The following is a 16,836-nucleotide window of genomic DNA, read 5'->3' on the forward strand; positions in this document are numbered from 1 at the left end:
TTGAATGTAAGAAGTTGGTTAACTGAGAGTGGACTTGGGATTGGTATTTGGAATGGTTTTTTTTTTTTTAATGTTTTTAGATGTTTTTAAGCTAAATTTATGCTTTCAGTTGGGATTGCCTGAAATAACAACAGTATTTATTTTTTCAATTTGATTTTATTCTTACTTTAATATCCTGGCAAAAATTATTTCTATTATAGTATTTTGTAAGTACTGTTATTTGTCAGTTAATATTTTTTATTATTATTTCTTATTTTTTCATTTATTTATTTACTTATTTTTTTGTGTATATTTTTTGCAGCATATACTGATTACGATTTTTAACAATCAGAATAAGTATTTAGATTGAGATTTTAAGTAAAATTATTGAAAATAATTTCTTAGAGTAATCTTGTTTTCCATTTTATTTGAAATCTGCTAAATATCCTGCTATAAATCTTGGAATATGCTAAAGAATCGTTAGCATAGCTCTTTATTTATAATTGTTATTTACATCGGACTAAGTTCGAGTTAGTTTATCCATTTTTTAGGTAAAAGTAATTGTTTCATTTTTAGTAAATACCACTTTATTTATTTTAATACTCCTGGTTCTTCTGTACTTTCTTCCATCATTGTTCTGTAGTTAATTTCAAATTATTAACACATCTTGGTTAGATATCTAGATTTAGCTACTTCAGATAATAGAATGTGTATGAACTCATGAACAAAGGGTGCAGCCATCTCTGGTATCAATTCATAAAAGGTGCCAGTGGAACTTTTATAAAGAAATTTGGTTTTTCTGAGGTTTCAGTTTGGTGTTATATAATATTAGTTTTTATACTGATAAACTGTGTAAACAGAATGTAATAAAGAACTAATATAAATCAAAACCAATCATGCGAATTTAATCTTGATTGAAACCACAAATTAATTTATTAAAATATGCTTCTTTTATAAATATTTCTGTAATGTTATCACAATCAAAAAGTTTGTTTTATTTTCTATTATAGATTATATTGTGATGATAAAAATTCAAATGGTAGACGTGCTGTTCAGTTAACTATTAATAATATACTGAATGTTTTATTACATGTTATTGCTCCTATAGCACCAGTTCTTGCTGAAGAAGCATATTTATACCATCCTATGAATCAAGGTAATAAATATATTTATTAGTTTGTATTTGTTTTTATAGTTAATGTTTTGTTGTAAATTTACATCTATTTTGTGCATGAGGTCTGTTCAGAAAATAACTGAACATTTTTAATTTCAGCTATATTCAGCTCATGCACTGATCACCATAAACAAAAAAAAAACTACATAGTAAATGTAAATACTCTTAAGAAAATAATTTAATAAATAAAAAAAAAATGCACATAATATAAATCACAGAATAACAAACAAAACAAATCTCATTACACACAGAACACTATCACCAAACAAACACAATGCCACTTAAATATAAAAAAGTTTTTTGACTGCACATTGTTCTACGTGGGTCAAACAAGATTCAGGTTGAAACAAAGATAAAAAACATGTTCTATAGCAGTATACAGTCAACATTTGCTCTCTGGATGATTGATACAAATTACAGATTCACCTGACAGATTTGAACATTATGAAATTTATAACGCACAACAACCAAATCTAAATCAGTTTAATAGGTGCAATTCGAATCCAACACATTTTTTTGGCTTAAATACTATTTTAAATATGTATCTGCCTAATTAAAAAAAAGCCACCATTAATAATATCAGTTGGTGAGAACAACATCTGCCCCTGAAGATGATCTCAATAACTATTAAAAACATTTTAAAGTAAATTTTATCAAAAACTTTGTTGTAAAATTTGATTCGACCTGTAATTACAAAGGTTTATATTTTTAAATATATAAAAACACTTCAGTACATTAATAAAGTATTGTCAGAACATGTCTGACATTGATGTCTATGAGAAATTAACAGAGTTGGGAAATGTCAGGACCACTGATTAACAGAATCAAAATTGCACAAGTTACATCCTACACTTCTAATTTTTTTTCATGAAATAATATTACCTGTAATAAGGGTTTTGTTGTACTAATAAAACATACATCATTATTTTTTCAGCTAAAGAAACGTTATTTCAGTCAAATCATAGTGTATGTCAAGAGTCATGGATTCAGCCAGATGTTGAAGAACAGATAAAATTAGCATTAGATGTAAAAAAGACTGTAATTAAAGAAAGTCCAATCAATATAAATCACTGGAATTTATCAGCAGTTATATCAGCAAGCCCTGAGTGTTATAATGTACTTAAGGTAAATAGTTTATCATTAAACTTAGGATGACATTACATGCTTCAGGCAAGACATGTCTGGAGCAAATGGAACATATATTAATTAATTGCAACAATGTCCATATAATGAGCTTTACAAAAGATGTACTTCCTTTTGTTTTGTCTTTAAATTGTACATGGTTGTATCTTATTAAGACTTATTTAGGCAGGACTTGGAAATAACTTTATTGGAGTCTGTTTATTAAAGTTTTTTTTTTCATTACTTGTTTCAAAGTAAGTAGCAATACAGTACATAATAGATGAATTTACTGTTTATTTATTCTATTTATTTCAAATAATCTTAATTTGTTTTCCTAGAACTAAGAATGAGCAGTACGTATGTATGTTTTTTGTAAAAAGGTATGTGGAAAAATTGTGGAATTATAAAATTTCTACATATTAAACTCAAATCCCAGTATTGATAGTTCTCATATCAAATGGTGGCCCATTTGATACTTTATTTGCCGTAGCCATAAATAATATTACAAACTGTATGGAAAAACTGGTTATGTGTTCTTTATTTGTAGATAATTTTTATGTTTACATAGCATGTAAAACGTTAGCTGCTGGCGAGAGGTTGCTTCAGAACACAATAACTCACTTAGAATCCAATTGTAAATCTACTGGATTCTCATTTTGCCCAGAAAAACGAAGTGTATTTGCACTTCATTTTCTCTGTTGAGGGGACATGTTGATCCTCAACTATATTTATATGGTGAACTAGTTGTGGCATGCACGTGCATTAGACGACTAATCACATTTGAAGGAGCTGAAGGTTAAATGTCCAAAAATGTTAGACATGCTAAGGGTTCTATCTAATACCAGTTGGGGAGCTAATCGAATATGCATGTTGCGCTTCTACTGAGCTCTAGTCAATTTTTGACTAGACTGTGGTTGTGTGGCTTATTTATCAGCATGGGCCACCATACTAAAGATGCTGATGTAGCATTCATTCATACATCTTGCCACTGGTGCTTTTCACTCAAGTCCCATGGTAAGTCTGCTGGTGAACAGTGGTGAGCCATCTATTTGTAATAGACGGAAACAAATGAGATATGCTTCAATGTGGTTCTCATTAAAGCATAACCAACACATCGAACCTTTGATGTGGTATTCCCGAACCAGCATGTTAATCAATACCAGGAACAGCCAAGATCTACTGCTCCTCTAGGTATTAGAGTTCAGAGCCTTTTCTCAGCTCTAAATATAAAATTACCTCCAGTCCTTAATGTTGCTCCACATTATTACCCTCCTTGGTAGCATTCTGTCGTTAATTACTGCTTTGATCTTTGCCAGTACAGTAAAAAGAACACAAATCCAGTTATTATTTTTGCAAAATTTTGACATTTTCTTGTTTCCTCAGATTCCATGAATGCCGTACTGGCAATCAGTGATGTAGATTCCGAAACCCTGTTGTTTGTGAGATTCATGTGTCATTTCACAAGTAACTAGACATAATACAACAGTGAGCTTCTTCTGAATCCCCAGTCATACAGGAATTTCAGGCAATGAACGCACAGATAGTGCGGCAAAAGAGGTTTGTTTTCAGCCTCCTTTTATCAGTTGCATTGCTTCTAATGATCTTGTGTTTCTTTCCTGAAGAGGGAAGTTCATGACAGAGTGGCAAAGTGAGTGAGATGCTACCATGAACAATAAACTTCACCCTATTAAGAACACTGTTTTATCTGGAGCTCCTCATGTTGAGATAACCATCAGGAGGAGGTTATTATCTGCCATTTGTGAATAGGGTACACTAGACTCACTCATGGATATCTGATGACTCAAACAAATGCACCAGTTTGTTCTCGCTGCAACTGCCAACTAACATATGATTGTGGATTGTATCTGTTATGCGGCATTGTGTCGCCAGTTTAAACTGGTTTAATATGCAAACTATTCTAGGGGGATAGTAAAGTGTTGTTATCTTCTGTTTTACAATTTCTTAGGGCCATCCATTTATATTCAGATATATAAATTACTTTTATACAGATATATAAATTATTTTGTATGTTCCAAATATTCATGTTCCATTTGCTGTAATGTAGATGGTTATTTTATTTTTTTGAGATATATATTGTGATATATTTTTCTGCTGTTGTTTAGCTTTTAGCATGCGTTACAAGCTTTTTACTTTGAAGACGTATTTCTGCATTCTGGAGTTTTTAGTTTTTAATTGTCCAGTTATTTAACATTTATTTTGTACAACAAACATATCATGTTCAGACGATGATAACATGAAAGTATTTTTCACCCTGAAAAACCAAAAAAAAAAAAAAAATGGTAGCTCTCAATTTCTTCCAAAAATTTATTATAAACTGCAAATAATACTGAACCATATGTTATTACATTTATATGTAAGTCATGTTAAATCTATGACTATCAATTTATACGTAATAAATTGATAAATAATGTGCAATAAGACAATGCATATTGTAAATGTAAAATTTGTTGGTACTGATAATTTGTGTACAAAATTCTGTGATGTAGCAAAATTAGAAAATATATCCCTATACAATGTTCTTAAATAGTTTAAAATTCCTGTATTTTTGTTTGATTTCTAAATAAAATAAACTATGCAATGAAGAGAAACAAATACAATTATATCACGTATATCAACGTGATACAATATATCAAGTGATACAAATATATCACTTGTAGTGAGTGAACTGCTTTAGCTGGCTACCTGTCTTACAGGAAGGCAACATATACATGCATGTAAATATATATTCATGTAAGATAGAAGCCAGTTAAAGGCTCTAATGAACTGGTTATAATTCACTATTAAGGTTGCTTATTCCTTTCTCTTAATCATCATTCTATTGTTGGGTTTTAATTTAAACATCCAATCTGACAATCCAACGTTGATAGCAACTTTTTAAAAACACTTACTAAGACACTGAATGCATTTTTCTTTGAGATCTGATTCAACAAAACTGCTTTTATGTCCAGAGACTTCTGGAATATTATAGAAATTAAATAATTAAGAGGTAACTAATTTAGGTAAACAGATAATCATTTCAGTTTTGAATGACTAGAAATTGTGACAAATGCGTTGAATAACTACAGTAATTGTTCATTTTTGTGAGCCTAAAAACTAAAAGAGAGGAAAGTGAACCTTGTGGGTGTGTCAGCAGGTTCACAAGTTGAAAGTAAAAGAATGAAAGAAAAGTATAGAATAGATAGATATAAGTAAGTTCTTTATTTTGTTCCATACAAGACATTTCTATGGAATACTGAAGTATAGTTGTAAAACCTATTAACGTGGTGCCAAACAGTCCAGACAACTTGCTTAAAAATGAGACTTGCTAGTTTGTTTGCAGCCAGATTTTCAACGTGTAAGATATTTCAAAGCATAAAATCCTACATAGATAAGAAAATGATCTCTTTATCAATTAGGGTTCTGTGTGAACACATTGATTGTTAGCTAAAAAGTATTACAAAAGTTTATTTACTACAATATTAACTGTTACATTAAAAAGTCTTTATAAGTTTGAGTTGTTTATTATTATATTAAATAACCAAATAAATAGTTCTAAAAGGAAATACATTTTTATTGCTTTTAAATATAATTTGGGTGGTTAAATATTTGTTCCCAAATGGGATTTTTGCACAATGTAAGACATTCCTTATCAATTCCAATGATAAGGATAACCTCTGTAGCCTGAAAAAATCACTTTGGATTTGATTGCACAGACATGATTCTTCCTAGGTTCTGTTGTTTATCAAATTTTTGATACAATCTCTTCTACTTGACAGTTAACATTGACATGACAGTTAACCAATTGTCATCTTCAAACCTAGGCAAGCGTCCTTTTTAGTGCTGCCATCCAGAAGAGCAGATGAAACTATTTAATTACAATACTTGTTATTCCTCCTCCCTCATAGTTCCTCATCACTTATTAGAAGGATCCTGGGCTTTCCTGGATTTCTGGGTAAGTTTATATCTATATTAGGTAAATAGAATCTATTTATATTTACAATGTTTTTTTCATAAATTTGTATTTTTTATGTGTATATTTAAAAATTCTCAATTTTTTGTTTTGTTCCTTTTTTGTTAATAGCTGTTACATAATGAAGAGGTTAGTGATAATTCTGAATTAGTTGAATTGTTACAGTTATCATCAGTTACTTTACTTGAAGATTCTTACCTAATAAGTGATAGAAACAGTAATCAGTACATGTATAATGTCAATATTAAATCAGTGAAGAGCGATCTATGTGAAAGGTGCAGAATACGTGTTGCTACTGTACAAGATGCTGATAGCAACATATGTAAACGATGTTCTAATGTATTATCTAGTGTTAGATCTAATTCGGATCATAAAACATCTTATGTTATTTAAGTAAAAATGTATTTATTCTTTGTAATGCAAACATGTTGTTAGTTGATGTCAGTTCAGTGCTTGTTTCGAATTTTCCTATGAATCAGTGAGGTTCCAAAATATCCTTTCTTAATAGAAGGAGAATATTTGTTATTTGGCTTAAATCTGGTTATTCATCAAAATAATATATTGAAGATTTTGAACCCTTAAAATACTATGGAACATATTGGTACATTTTCTTCTTTGTAGTGTAGATGTACATGAACTATTGTTTCCTGTTTTAAAACTGTTAATAGTTGCTTAAGTTCTAACAGTGGAAACAAGACAGTACACATAACTTTGTTGAGAAATGGTCAAAAAAATTAATTTGCAAATATTGAAAAAACTTTATATCTTCAAATTTGTTGAATTAAGTAGCATAATAGATTTGTAAATACTGTATACTTAGCAACTCAGCTATCTCACTTATGCAGGAGAGGCTTATGTTTTTTAGAATGTAAATAAAGTTATTATTATGTTTAATTAAGTAAAGTTTTATTAATTTTTGATTTTTTTTTTCTATGGCTGATTTCAATATGGTGGTTATTAAAAACAAATTGCTACTTCAGATCTCAGTAAAGGTAGGAATTTTAATTCCATTAAACTGTGTCTTGGACATTGTTACAGTCACATATAGTTGCATAAACTCAACAATTGGGTAGTAAAAGGGGAGTGAAGATTTTTTATCAGAGATTCTTCCTTTTTATATTGTATTCAATGTAATACAGCAAAACAACTGTACAGATTAGTCAGACAACAAAAGTGCAAGATTTGTATTATGATTATACGTTTACTTGATTGCAATTTATTTTTTTCTTAGAGGTAACTGAGGTTGCCGGCAATTTTAATGAAAATTTTTCATTCCTTTGAACCCCTTATTCCATCTCTTTCTTAATTAAAATGATAAAATTAAGAAAAAACTCAATGTGAAAATGTGAATGTAGCTTTTAAAAGAAAAACAAAAACTTACTGGTTGATTCCATACTTTGCATTAATCCCAGTCAGATGTACAAATAATAATGAGAGAGTAAGGTATTAACTTTTTGGTTATTTTCATACCCTGAATCTATTCCTGAAGTTTTATAAAATCTCTTGGGGCTATTGAAATTGCTGATAGGGCCAGCATGAAATAAGCAGTTGTTTGAAATTTTAATTTGTCGATTTTTGTGTAAAGTGAATTTGCAAAACTTTAACATGTAATTTAAACATTCCACACTATTATTTTTCCTCATTCTCTCCCATATTTCTAACTTGTAGCTGTAAAACATATGAATCATTTACTGAGAACATATATGAAAAACATAACACAGTTGTGTTTTTTTTTTGCAAATAGACTATGTTCTAGTACAAATTGATTGTAGTTATTCAAATTTAATAGTTACAAGTTGTAACATTAAACAATTTTGGAGACTCATAAGGTGCTGTACTATTGATACAAAAAAATGAAAACTGTATATTCGTTACCTATCCTAAAGTAAATTTTAACAAATAAAGTATTAGTCCGTGCAAAGTAAACTATGTTTATATTAATCTTCATCACCGTTTGAGGTTGAATTTCAAAAATCTAGAAATTGGTTTATTGACATGAAGATTACACTTGCCAAAAATCAGGTTGATTTCTTCATTTGTTACCGAGAAATTAAAAAAATAACAGGGTTTAAAATAAAAACAAAAATCCATTAACACATTTTATCTTTGAATTTCAAAAACATACAGATCAATTTTTAGATATTCATATTAAGATTACACTCATCAAAAATTAAGTTGATATCTACGTCTGTTACCAAGAAATCAAAAAATTTCATTGTTATTGCATATATATATATATATATATTTACACACACACGCCTCGGCTTTGCCTGAGATTATAATGTAGCCAACCATTTTCTAACTATTAAATTGATAACACCCAGGTATATGATTTTTTGGTAGCAGAATGTATTAACTTTCTGAATTACCTGTTCTGGAAAGCAACGTATTATTGTCCATGAGAAAAACAGTCTGATCGTAAATCATTACCATTGTGTTTGAATGTCTGGCCTTGCGCTTTATTGATTGTTATAGCAAACGAAAGTTTTATATTGCAGCCTCTTAAATTGAAATGAAAAGTCTGTTGGGATAATTGGGATGCGGGATGTAAGAGCAAGCTCTCATGCAGCTGGACCTATTAAATTGTAGTCTCGATGATGTGATTTTGCGTAGTTTTGATTTGCAACCTCATGCTGTTACATAACCTTGGAAGATTAAGGTTTTGTAGTAAATTAATCAGAACTCCCATTTTAAGATTGATAGCTGGAAAACCTGCAGGATAAGAGGATTCAAAAATTCTGGAGGATAGTGGAGTGCATTTTTAGTATTGATTACAGAATCTACAGATCAATATTCCTTGCTTTGCCCTTCAATTTTTTCTAAACTCATATTATTAATTTCAAATGAATAAATATTTTGAGGAGTTATGATAGATCTTTTGCAAAGCCACTCATATGGTTTTTGTAAAAGCTTAATAATTTCTGGATAAATATTGGAAATGAGATCATCCATTGTATGCTCAATGGTACCAATGTTTTCAACAAAAATGTAACCATCATTGTGAGGAAGAGTCCCATGGCAATCTTTGCTGAAAGTCTTCAGCAAACACAAAAGTTATACCACCCATTAATTTACTGCATGATCTAATACTTCTAAGGGTTCAATCAGTGGCTTCAATAGAGCTCAGTGACACATTGTGCATTCATCCCACACTATAAGTTAATAGAACAAACAGATTCTTGCCAACATGCAACATTTAACGGTAACTTAAAAGTGGAATGTGCAGTTCCCCACCATTTATAAGTGTAGCAGCTATTGATAATGATGTTACACAGATTGCAACGTTTTTAGTTGAGCAAAACTGAGCAAGAAGCAGATTGATTGAAAAAGTTTTCCCATTGCCTGCAGGAGCATCTAAGAAAAAAATCTTTGGGTTTCTAGCAACACTGTCATTTATATCACAAAATGCTTGATGTTGATCAGTATTAATTTAGGAAGATTAATACTTACAAATTCTTTCTTTTCATTGACGTCAAAAGAAAATCTCAACATTGTCTCATAAGCATTAATAGATTCTTTATTATCACATGTTAGTAAACCGAAATCACATAAGTATTTCTCACTTAACATGATGACACTATCTTCATTCTCAATGAGACCTCTATTAAAAATATTTTCTGAAATTGTAATCTCAACGTTATTGGTTTGGTTTCGGATTTGATTTAAAATATCCTTACAAGAATCTTTTTTGAACATTTCCCACAATATGTTTAGTTGGGCAGGATGACAAAAAACAAATATAATTGCAAATATTTCTTTCAGTTTAGGCGAAGACTGACAGATAACACTGTGTTTAAAAATTCGATTCCGAGAAGCATCAGCAAATTTATCTTTCCAATGATTATCATTTTCTAATAAGCCAAGTGCAGCGCAATCAGCTTTATATGTTTGGTGTAGCACACCATCAACAGTTTTCAAGTAATCAAAATATGTAGATCATTTAGGATTATGCAGTAACATAATCAGAGAGCATTCACTTTGGTTAGGATGAATTGTATATACTCTACTCAGAGCAGCATCCTTTTTGATTTCAGGAAATCCTCGATGTCAGTTTCGCACTTTCTTCTACTAAACTTATTATTATAGGTATAGCAGTATCTAGGAACTTCAGGATATAACAGCATTTTAGCGAAGTCATCAGACTGACAAAGCTCAAAGAAAGCAATTAGAGTGGTCTTCTATGGACTTTCAAGAACTCAGGATTTTGTTCAGTGAAATAAATATGTTGATAGTTTCCTAAGTAAACAATGATGGAATAACGTAGATGTATTGGAAATTCAGAAAATCACTAATTGGCCTCGATGTATATATATATCTACCATTATTGTACTGATTTAATTCATCTCTGATTTTCAACTGAAAAAATTGCTTGATCTGAAATTTTGGTAATATATTTCAGATCGCTTGCACGGAATTGCAAAATTCAACATTCATATGCGCATTAAAGCAATGTGACAATAGTGGATGTTGTGGGACAGTCCATTTATTATCAATATCAACTATGTTGTCTTGCGTGTTTAAAGTTTTCATATCCTCTGGACTTCAGCAATAAGTCAAGTAATTGTCATCTGCAGTTTGAGTGTTGCAAATGTACATTCAAGGATAGTTTTTGAACATTTTCCATTTATCAGTCATGGTGATCAGCTATTTATATCACCACATGGTTCACAGCACATATGTTTACAAACGTCATATAATAATGGTCAACATTTTTATCAGAGAGTTCAACAGATTTAATAAGATCAATTTCATCAGGTCATATTTTTGTTACTAACCATACCCATTTGTGACTGAGGTAAGCCTCGTTTTTGCCACTCTATACTTAGCGGATAGCAGGTTGATAGAACAAAATATTTCTTTTTTTGTTAATAAGATCTAGCAGTTTTTTCATTTTCAAATGAAAAATTCTGGATATAATATTGTGTTTATTTGTAGATTTTTTGAGTGAATAGTTTTTTTCTTATTTCTGGCCATTCAGGATTGCAAAAGTTATAAATAAATCTGGACGCCCATGTTTATGGATGTATGTCATAGACAAATCTTGAGATTTGTCATGCATATACTGAGGTGAACCAGTGAAAGATGAGGAAAGTCTGACACTTTGACCCACATTGTTAGCATTAACACTGATGTCTTATTGCTCAGTATCTCGAAAATGAATGTAATCATCAGCACGCCATTTTTTTTTTTTGTTATAATGAATAAAGGCTAATCTTTCAGTGATAATTTTGGCCATCATATCAAAACAATATTGATTAAATAAGTTTCTGTAATAATTGTGTAATAATTCTGTAAAAAATTGTCAATGTTATCTCTAATATTAGTTGATCAAGCATAAAATTGCATGCAGGAAACTGTTTTGTTTTGTTTATTATTATGTAGCGGAGTAGTTAGACAATAACTATCTTCACCCTTCTAAAACATATGGGGATATGGTAAAGGATTACAAGAGCTATGAAGGTCAGACACACGTTGCATTTGACCATCACGACAACATTAGATTGTATCTCTAGTTCCTTTTTCTTTATCGACCAGTAAAGCAGCAGCTTCATTAGTAGTTGGAGCATTATAGCAACCCCCTATGTTGATTAGCAGGTACACGAACAGCATGAATTATTAAGTACATTATATTGCATTTAAACACTCTGATCAAATTATTATGTTCCAGAAAAACTTAAGAAGTACTGTTGTTAGTTCCTTCTTCAAGTTTTGAACAATATTAGTACGAAGAGAAGTTTGATCAGCATCATTAAGGAGGTAAATTTGATACTGGTGATCGACACCAGGTGCTGGCAATAAACATCCTAGGCGATGGTAAACTTGATTCTGAATTTTGAACGTAGTCATAAAATTCCCTTCTACAATTTGTTTAGCACTGAAAGAAGTTATCTGAAATAAATTGTTATATTTTCCAACATTATTAAGAAAATGTTTTGACAAAGGATGAGATACTAAAACTAAACCATTGATTGGTTCTGGTAGATCATTAAGTGTATGAAGTGAAACTTTCCCGCCAGAACAACACATGCCAGGTTCTTAATTTTTTGCAAAACAATGATTGCATATGAGAAACATATTCAAAAACAGATCTAAACTTTAAAGTGGCATTCTTTTATTGCATAGCATCGTAAAACAGATCGTCACGCTCTTCCACAGTCTCGCGACATTCACCTCGCATCTATAGTATATCTACCAATATTACGTCTCTTTCGTTTCGGCATGATTTTAGAAAAAGAACTTAATAAATACCGCCAAAATAGATAGATAAATAAATTTGAATTATAAAATATTTATTGCTGAACAAATACTGTCAAAATCATCATTCCCGATAAAAAATGATGATGCGTGAGTTTGTTGGTTTGTTTGTTGTATGTACTTACATTTATATTTTTGCTGCTATTTGCGCGGACCAATGGTGGTGCACCGGGCGGCTGCACACGGTCCATGGATGCTAAAAGCAAAGCTTTATTTTACGCTTTCTCCCGCTAGAAGTAGTCTGTTGTCAATTTAATTACAGATTATTTAGATTATAATTTCTAAGCGTAGATTATTTTAATATATATTTTATATTTGCATCTTTATTTACTTATTATTATTTATTAATTTTATAGATTTGAATAAATATTTATTGCCTATCACAAAACCAATATGATATATTCCCTTTGAAATCGAATACAAGTGCATTAATTTAACTCTTATATCAATTCTTTGATATACGTTTAAAATTTGTCTAATATTCAATAATTAACAATTATTGGCAGCTTACGCTCTCGTGATTAAGTAGACTGAATGTAGTGCAAAATCTCCGCCATCTTACGGAGAGGCAACATACTACATAAAAAATTGTGTGGATAGTCAACATACGTATGAAGGCAGTGAAGCATTATCTTTTTAACGTTTTTTATTATTTTTTTTATTGTTTTTACTAGATGAAATATATCTATAAACCTTCTCAGTTATGCCAAAAAAAAAAACATGGGTAAAGATTTAGTTGCAATTGATCAGATAGTTTTTTGTTTATCCCGAACAAAAGAAAAACATTGCTCTTTATATAATGCAGTAGAATATATTTTAATAATAGCTGTTGAAATTTTTTTAACATTAAGTGGTAAGTACTGATATGAAGAATTTCAATTAAGTTAAATTGGCTTGAAAATAGTTTATATATTTACTCCAAGATTATTTAAAAGTATAGAAAAAAAATTAACTAAGCAAAACAAACTTCAGATTACTTGTCTCAGATACAAAAAAAAAACTAACGTTATAAGAAATTAAAATCTTAGCTAAATAATCAAAGCAAAACATAAAAGTTCAAGTATATTTACCCTAATTAGCGGATTGTAATTACTTAGTAGCTTTTACGAATAATACAATAACAACATCTAGTATATGAATAAAAATATTACGTACCAAAGAAATGCAAAAAATATTACATACCAAAGAAAAATGCAAAAAATATATTTTTATACTTTTTTTATGTAACATCATCTTGCACTTTTACTTTTCTTTTGCACATTTTACTACTGCATTCTAAACAAACTGACTTTTTTACGCAAAATGCACATATAAGCAGTTTTTCTTTGCTTCACCCATGGGAACGTTGTATATGTTTTTCTTTTCTGCATCTGGTCACTCGGGACCTTTCGGAGATGGGCTTGCGGCTGCTGATGAGGCTCGAGCAGGACTTCTCCAAGGGCCTTCTTCGAAAAGAACTGAGAGCAACCATCGGGTTGCTCTCAGTTCCTTTGGAAGATTTGCGTTCATCAATCTTGTATGAAGACGAGGAACGATCAGTTCATAAAACAATTCTTTGATGAAGTCAAAGCAAGTCCTGTCGGGAATGTCCTTGAAGCTCATATACATTATAAAAGAATTCACTGCCCCAATACTCAGGAGTCTATAGAAAACGGCAAGGGGCCAACGCTTGGTTCTACGGTTTGAAGAGAAAACCGCACAATTCATATCTAGAAGATCGATTCCGCACTTTGTGCTGTTATAATACATGGTGATTTTTGGCTTTTTCTTTTCTTCATTGTCCAGAATATTGTGATGCATACTGGACGTTAGAAAGACTGCTCGATTATTCTTTGGAACGTAGCTCAGAAGAGTTACTTCACGCCTGAACCGTAGATGGAAGAACCAGGAGGTCGGCTTGAGATCGGAAGGAATTCCTCTAGATTAGTTTTTTGTCTTTTCTCATTGTACCTACGTACGTTAGTTTCCTCTTCAGCAGTTCATTTGAGGCATAAGGCTAGACAAGACCGAGATCCGGCCTTCGGTGGGGAGAATAAAGGTAGCAGCATTGCTAGATCCGGAGTCTTCTCGCTGAGGGTTAGAGGCTGGCACAGTATAAAAGATCCAACCGGCGGGCCGACGTGCCTTTTGCCAGACGTGCAACTGGTGGGCCCGTTAGAGTCAAAGATCACTCCCCTGGGCTGAGTTATACTTAGCTATGGGTCCGGCTCAGGGAAGGGGGATGGATAACAATAATAGAAAAAAAATCATAGACTAGTTCAGTAGAGGTAAACCAATTATCTGTCGTTATATTTCTATTGATTTCATAGGTAAGTCGACATAAATGGACGACAGACTACGCAGCGATACTCAGATGGTTTTTTCCCATTGATTACTATACTGTCACTTCCTTTCTTGAGTACATGTACGCGTTCAACAAATAGAAAGTTTTGGCGTCCGCTAAACACATGTTGTACTATATTACTGTTATACTATATTGTTTAGGCTTCTTAGGCATATACACTTTAAAGCCGCACCCGCCTCTGAAGAGTATCAGCAACTCGTCAACTGTGACTTTAGATGACATAATATACTGCCTGCTAGTTAGTTATGCATCTGAAAAATATTTCTGATATTGCTACAGTTTTGTCCTTCTTCTTTCTTTGTGCACGCGTTTCTGCGTTATTAAATCTCAGACGCGCAGTTAGGACTAAATATAATTTTTCTGACACAGGAGTAGAAAAAATTGAACGATTAAATGAGTCTAGAGAACAGGGACAATATCTGATCGTCATTTGACATTAAAACAGAAGACAGTACCACCAAACCCCTCAAAAAGCATTTATTCCTTATTTATTTGTATCCTTATAGTTACTTTTGTTTATATTCTCACCTAGTTTTAGTATTAGCTTCGAAGTTTTTTCGTGGTATTTAACATAATAGCATCTATGAGCTTGGTCATCAAATAAAAGATTCCAAACATCGTTTTTTTGTCCTAACGCCCTAGCGGGGCCGCGAATTCCAAGCAAACCTGTTGTAATAATATTTCTAGGGTGTTCTCACCTTAGTAAGAGGTGGAATTGAATTCAATGCATTGAGAGGGCCAACTTGGTTTTTATTCAACTGTTTTAAGAAATTGTCAGGGTGAACTTGTTATTGAACGTTGTCTGGTGCACAGTTTTTTCATCTGAGGATTCTGGCTGAGCGCAGTGAAGTTGGTCACGATCTAGACCTGGTAGAGCTTCATCATCTAACGAATGTTCCGACTCTTCACCAGACAACACATAGTCCGGGTCCTTATCCGAATCATCGACTTCAACAGAATCTAAAGATGATGTTTCATCATCACTTTCATATCCCAATAACCTACGGGTTCTCTCGCTGAACTCCGGGTCAAGAGTGCTTATTGGCCTACTTGAACTCGGGTTGTCCATTTTATAACAAAAAATATAACTACATAAAGTCGCTAAAACCACCAATTATTTGTTGACGAACGCCTGGTCACATATACTTCTACGAAAATAACACTAGTGGAAATGAAACGCTTGGTCGCACAGGCCGTGTAGATTTTAACAGACTATCTACCAAGGTCACACGAGTCACCGAAACTAAACAATAAATACTTTCGGGGGTTGTTGGTGTGGAGGGAAGAAGGTTCCTTACAAGTGGGCATCTTGCACTCACAGTGTTGCCACAACAAATACAAAATTACCTTAGTGCGTGAGAGACCGCGGTTTCTGTTAGTATTACACGGTTTTTTTTTTGTAATTATAAAAGAAGTCAACTTTTCAAAAATTTTCTTTGTGGGTCAGACACATCATTACTTCAGTAGCACAATAATGGTAATAGTATTACATTTTGGAGGTTAATGATTTAAAAAAAAAATATTGTTACAGCACATTAACGGCGGCTTACAGATTACATAAAAGATTGATCTGCATGACAAATTATATTTTAAATAAAAAACGATCTTCTGAAAGTGTATTTAGAAAGTGAGTAGTTAGAATTAAGAATATATATTTTCTTTTTTTAGAGAGAAAAAACCTCGATTTCAATCAAGTCTTGTAGAACCAAATGTAGAATTAAATCTTTACAAATCCATTATTACAAAAAGTAAACAAACCTATGTGAAGTTAACAAACTATAAATTTATACGAAGTAACGGCAATTCTGTTTTTCATCGAATATAATTATACTGATCTCTTAACCTCGATCTATCGATATTATAAAGAGTCAATGTAACATAACCGCAATTAAAGTTTAAACGTGTCGTCGTTAGTTGATACAGTATTTTGAAGTGTAGTAATTATAAACCTGTACGTATAATGAAAGTAATTAAAGGTAAGAATTAGCTTTG

General features: G+C 31.6%; 2 protein-coding genes across 3 annotated transcripts in view; both read left to right on the top strand.

Annotated features, from left to right (window-relative positions):
• Positions 1 to 7,148, top strand: part of IleRS-m (Isoleucyl-tRNA synthetase, mitochondrial) — a 49,405-nt gene extending 42,257 nt beyond the window's left edge. The window contains exons 15-17 of one of the 2 annotated variants that reach the window (XM_075377113.1): positions 990 to 1,135; positions 2,088 to 2,278; positions 6,357 to 7,148. In XM_075377113.1, the coding sequence (XP_075233228.1) occupies positions 990 to 1,135; positions 2,088 to 2,278; positions 6,357 to 6,638 (619 nt within the window). In that variant the 3' untranslated portion in view covers positions 6,639 to 7,148. The remainder of the gene's footprint in view (positions 1 to 989; positions 1,136 to 2,087; positions 2,279 to 6,356) is intronic. The other variant, XM_075377114.1, reaches the window with a different exon arrangement.
• A 9,569-nt stretch (positions 7,149 to 16,717) lies between these two features.
• LOC142331268 (cytochrome P450 302a1, mitochondrial-like) overlaps positions 16,718 to 16,836 on the top strand; it is a 38,326-nt gene continuing 38,207 nt past the window's right edge. Inside the window, exon 1 of the mRNA XM_075377043.1 lies at positions 16,718 to 16,820. Coding sequence (XP_075233158.1) covers positions 16,805 to 16,820 — 16 coding nt within the window. The 5' untranslated portion in view covers positions 16,718 to 16,804. The remainder of the gene's footprint in view (positions 16,821 to 16,836) is intronic.

This window comes from Lycorma delicatula, chromosome 10, assembly GCF_047948215.1.
Source record: "Lycorma delicatula isolate Av1 chromosome 10, ASM4794821v1, whole genome shotgun sequence".
NCBI lineage: Eukaryota > Metazoa > Arthropoda > Insecta > Hemiptera > Fulgoridae > Lycorma > Lycorma delicatula.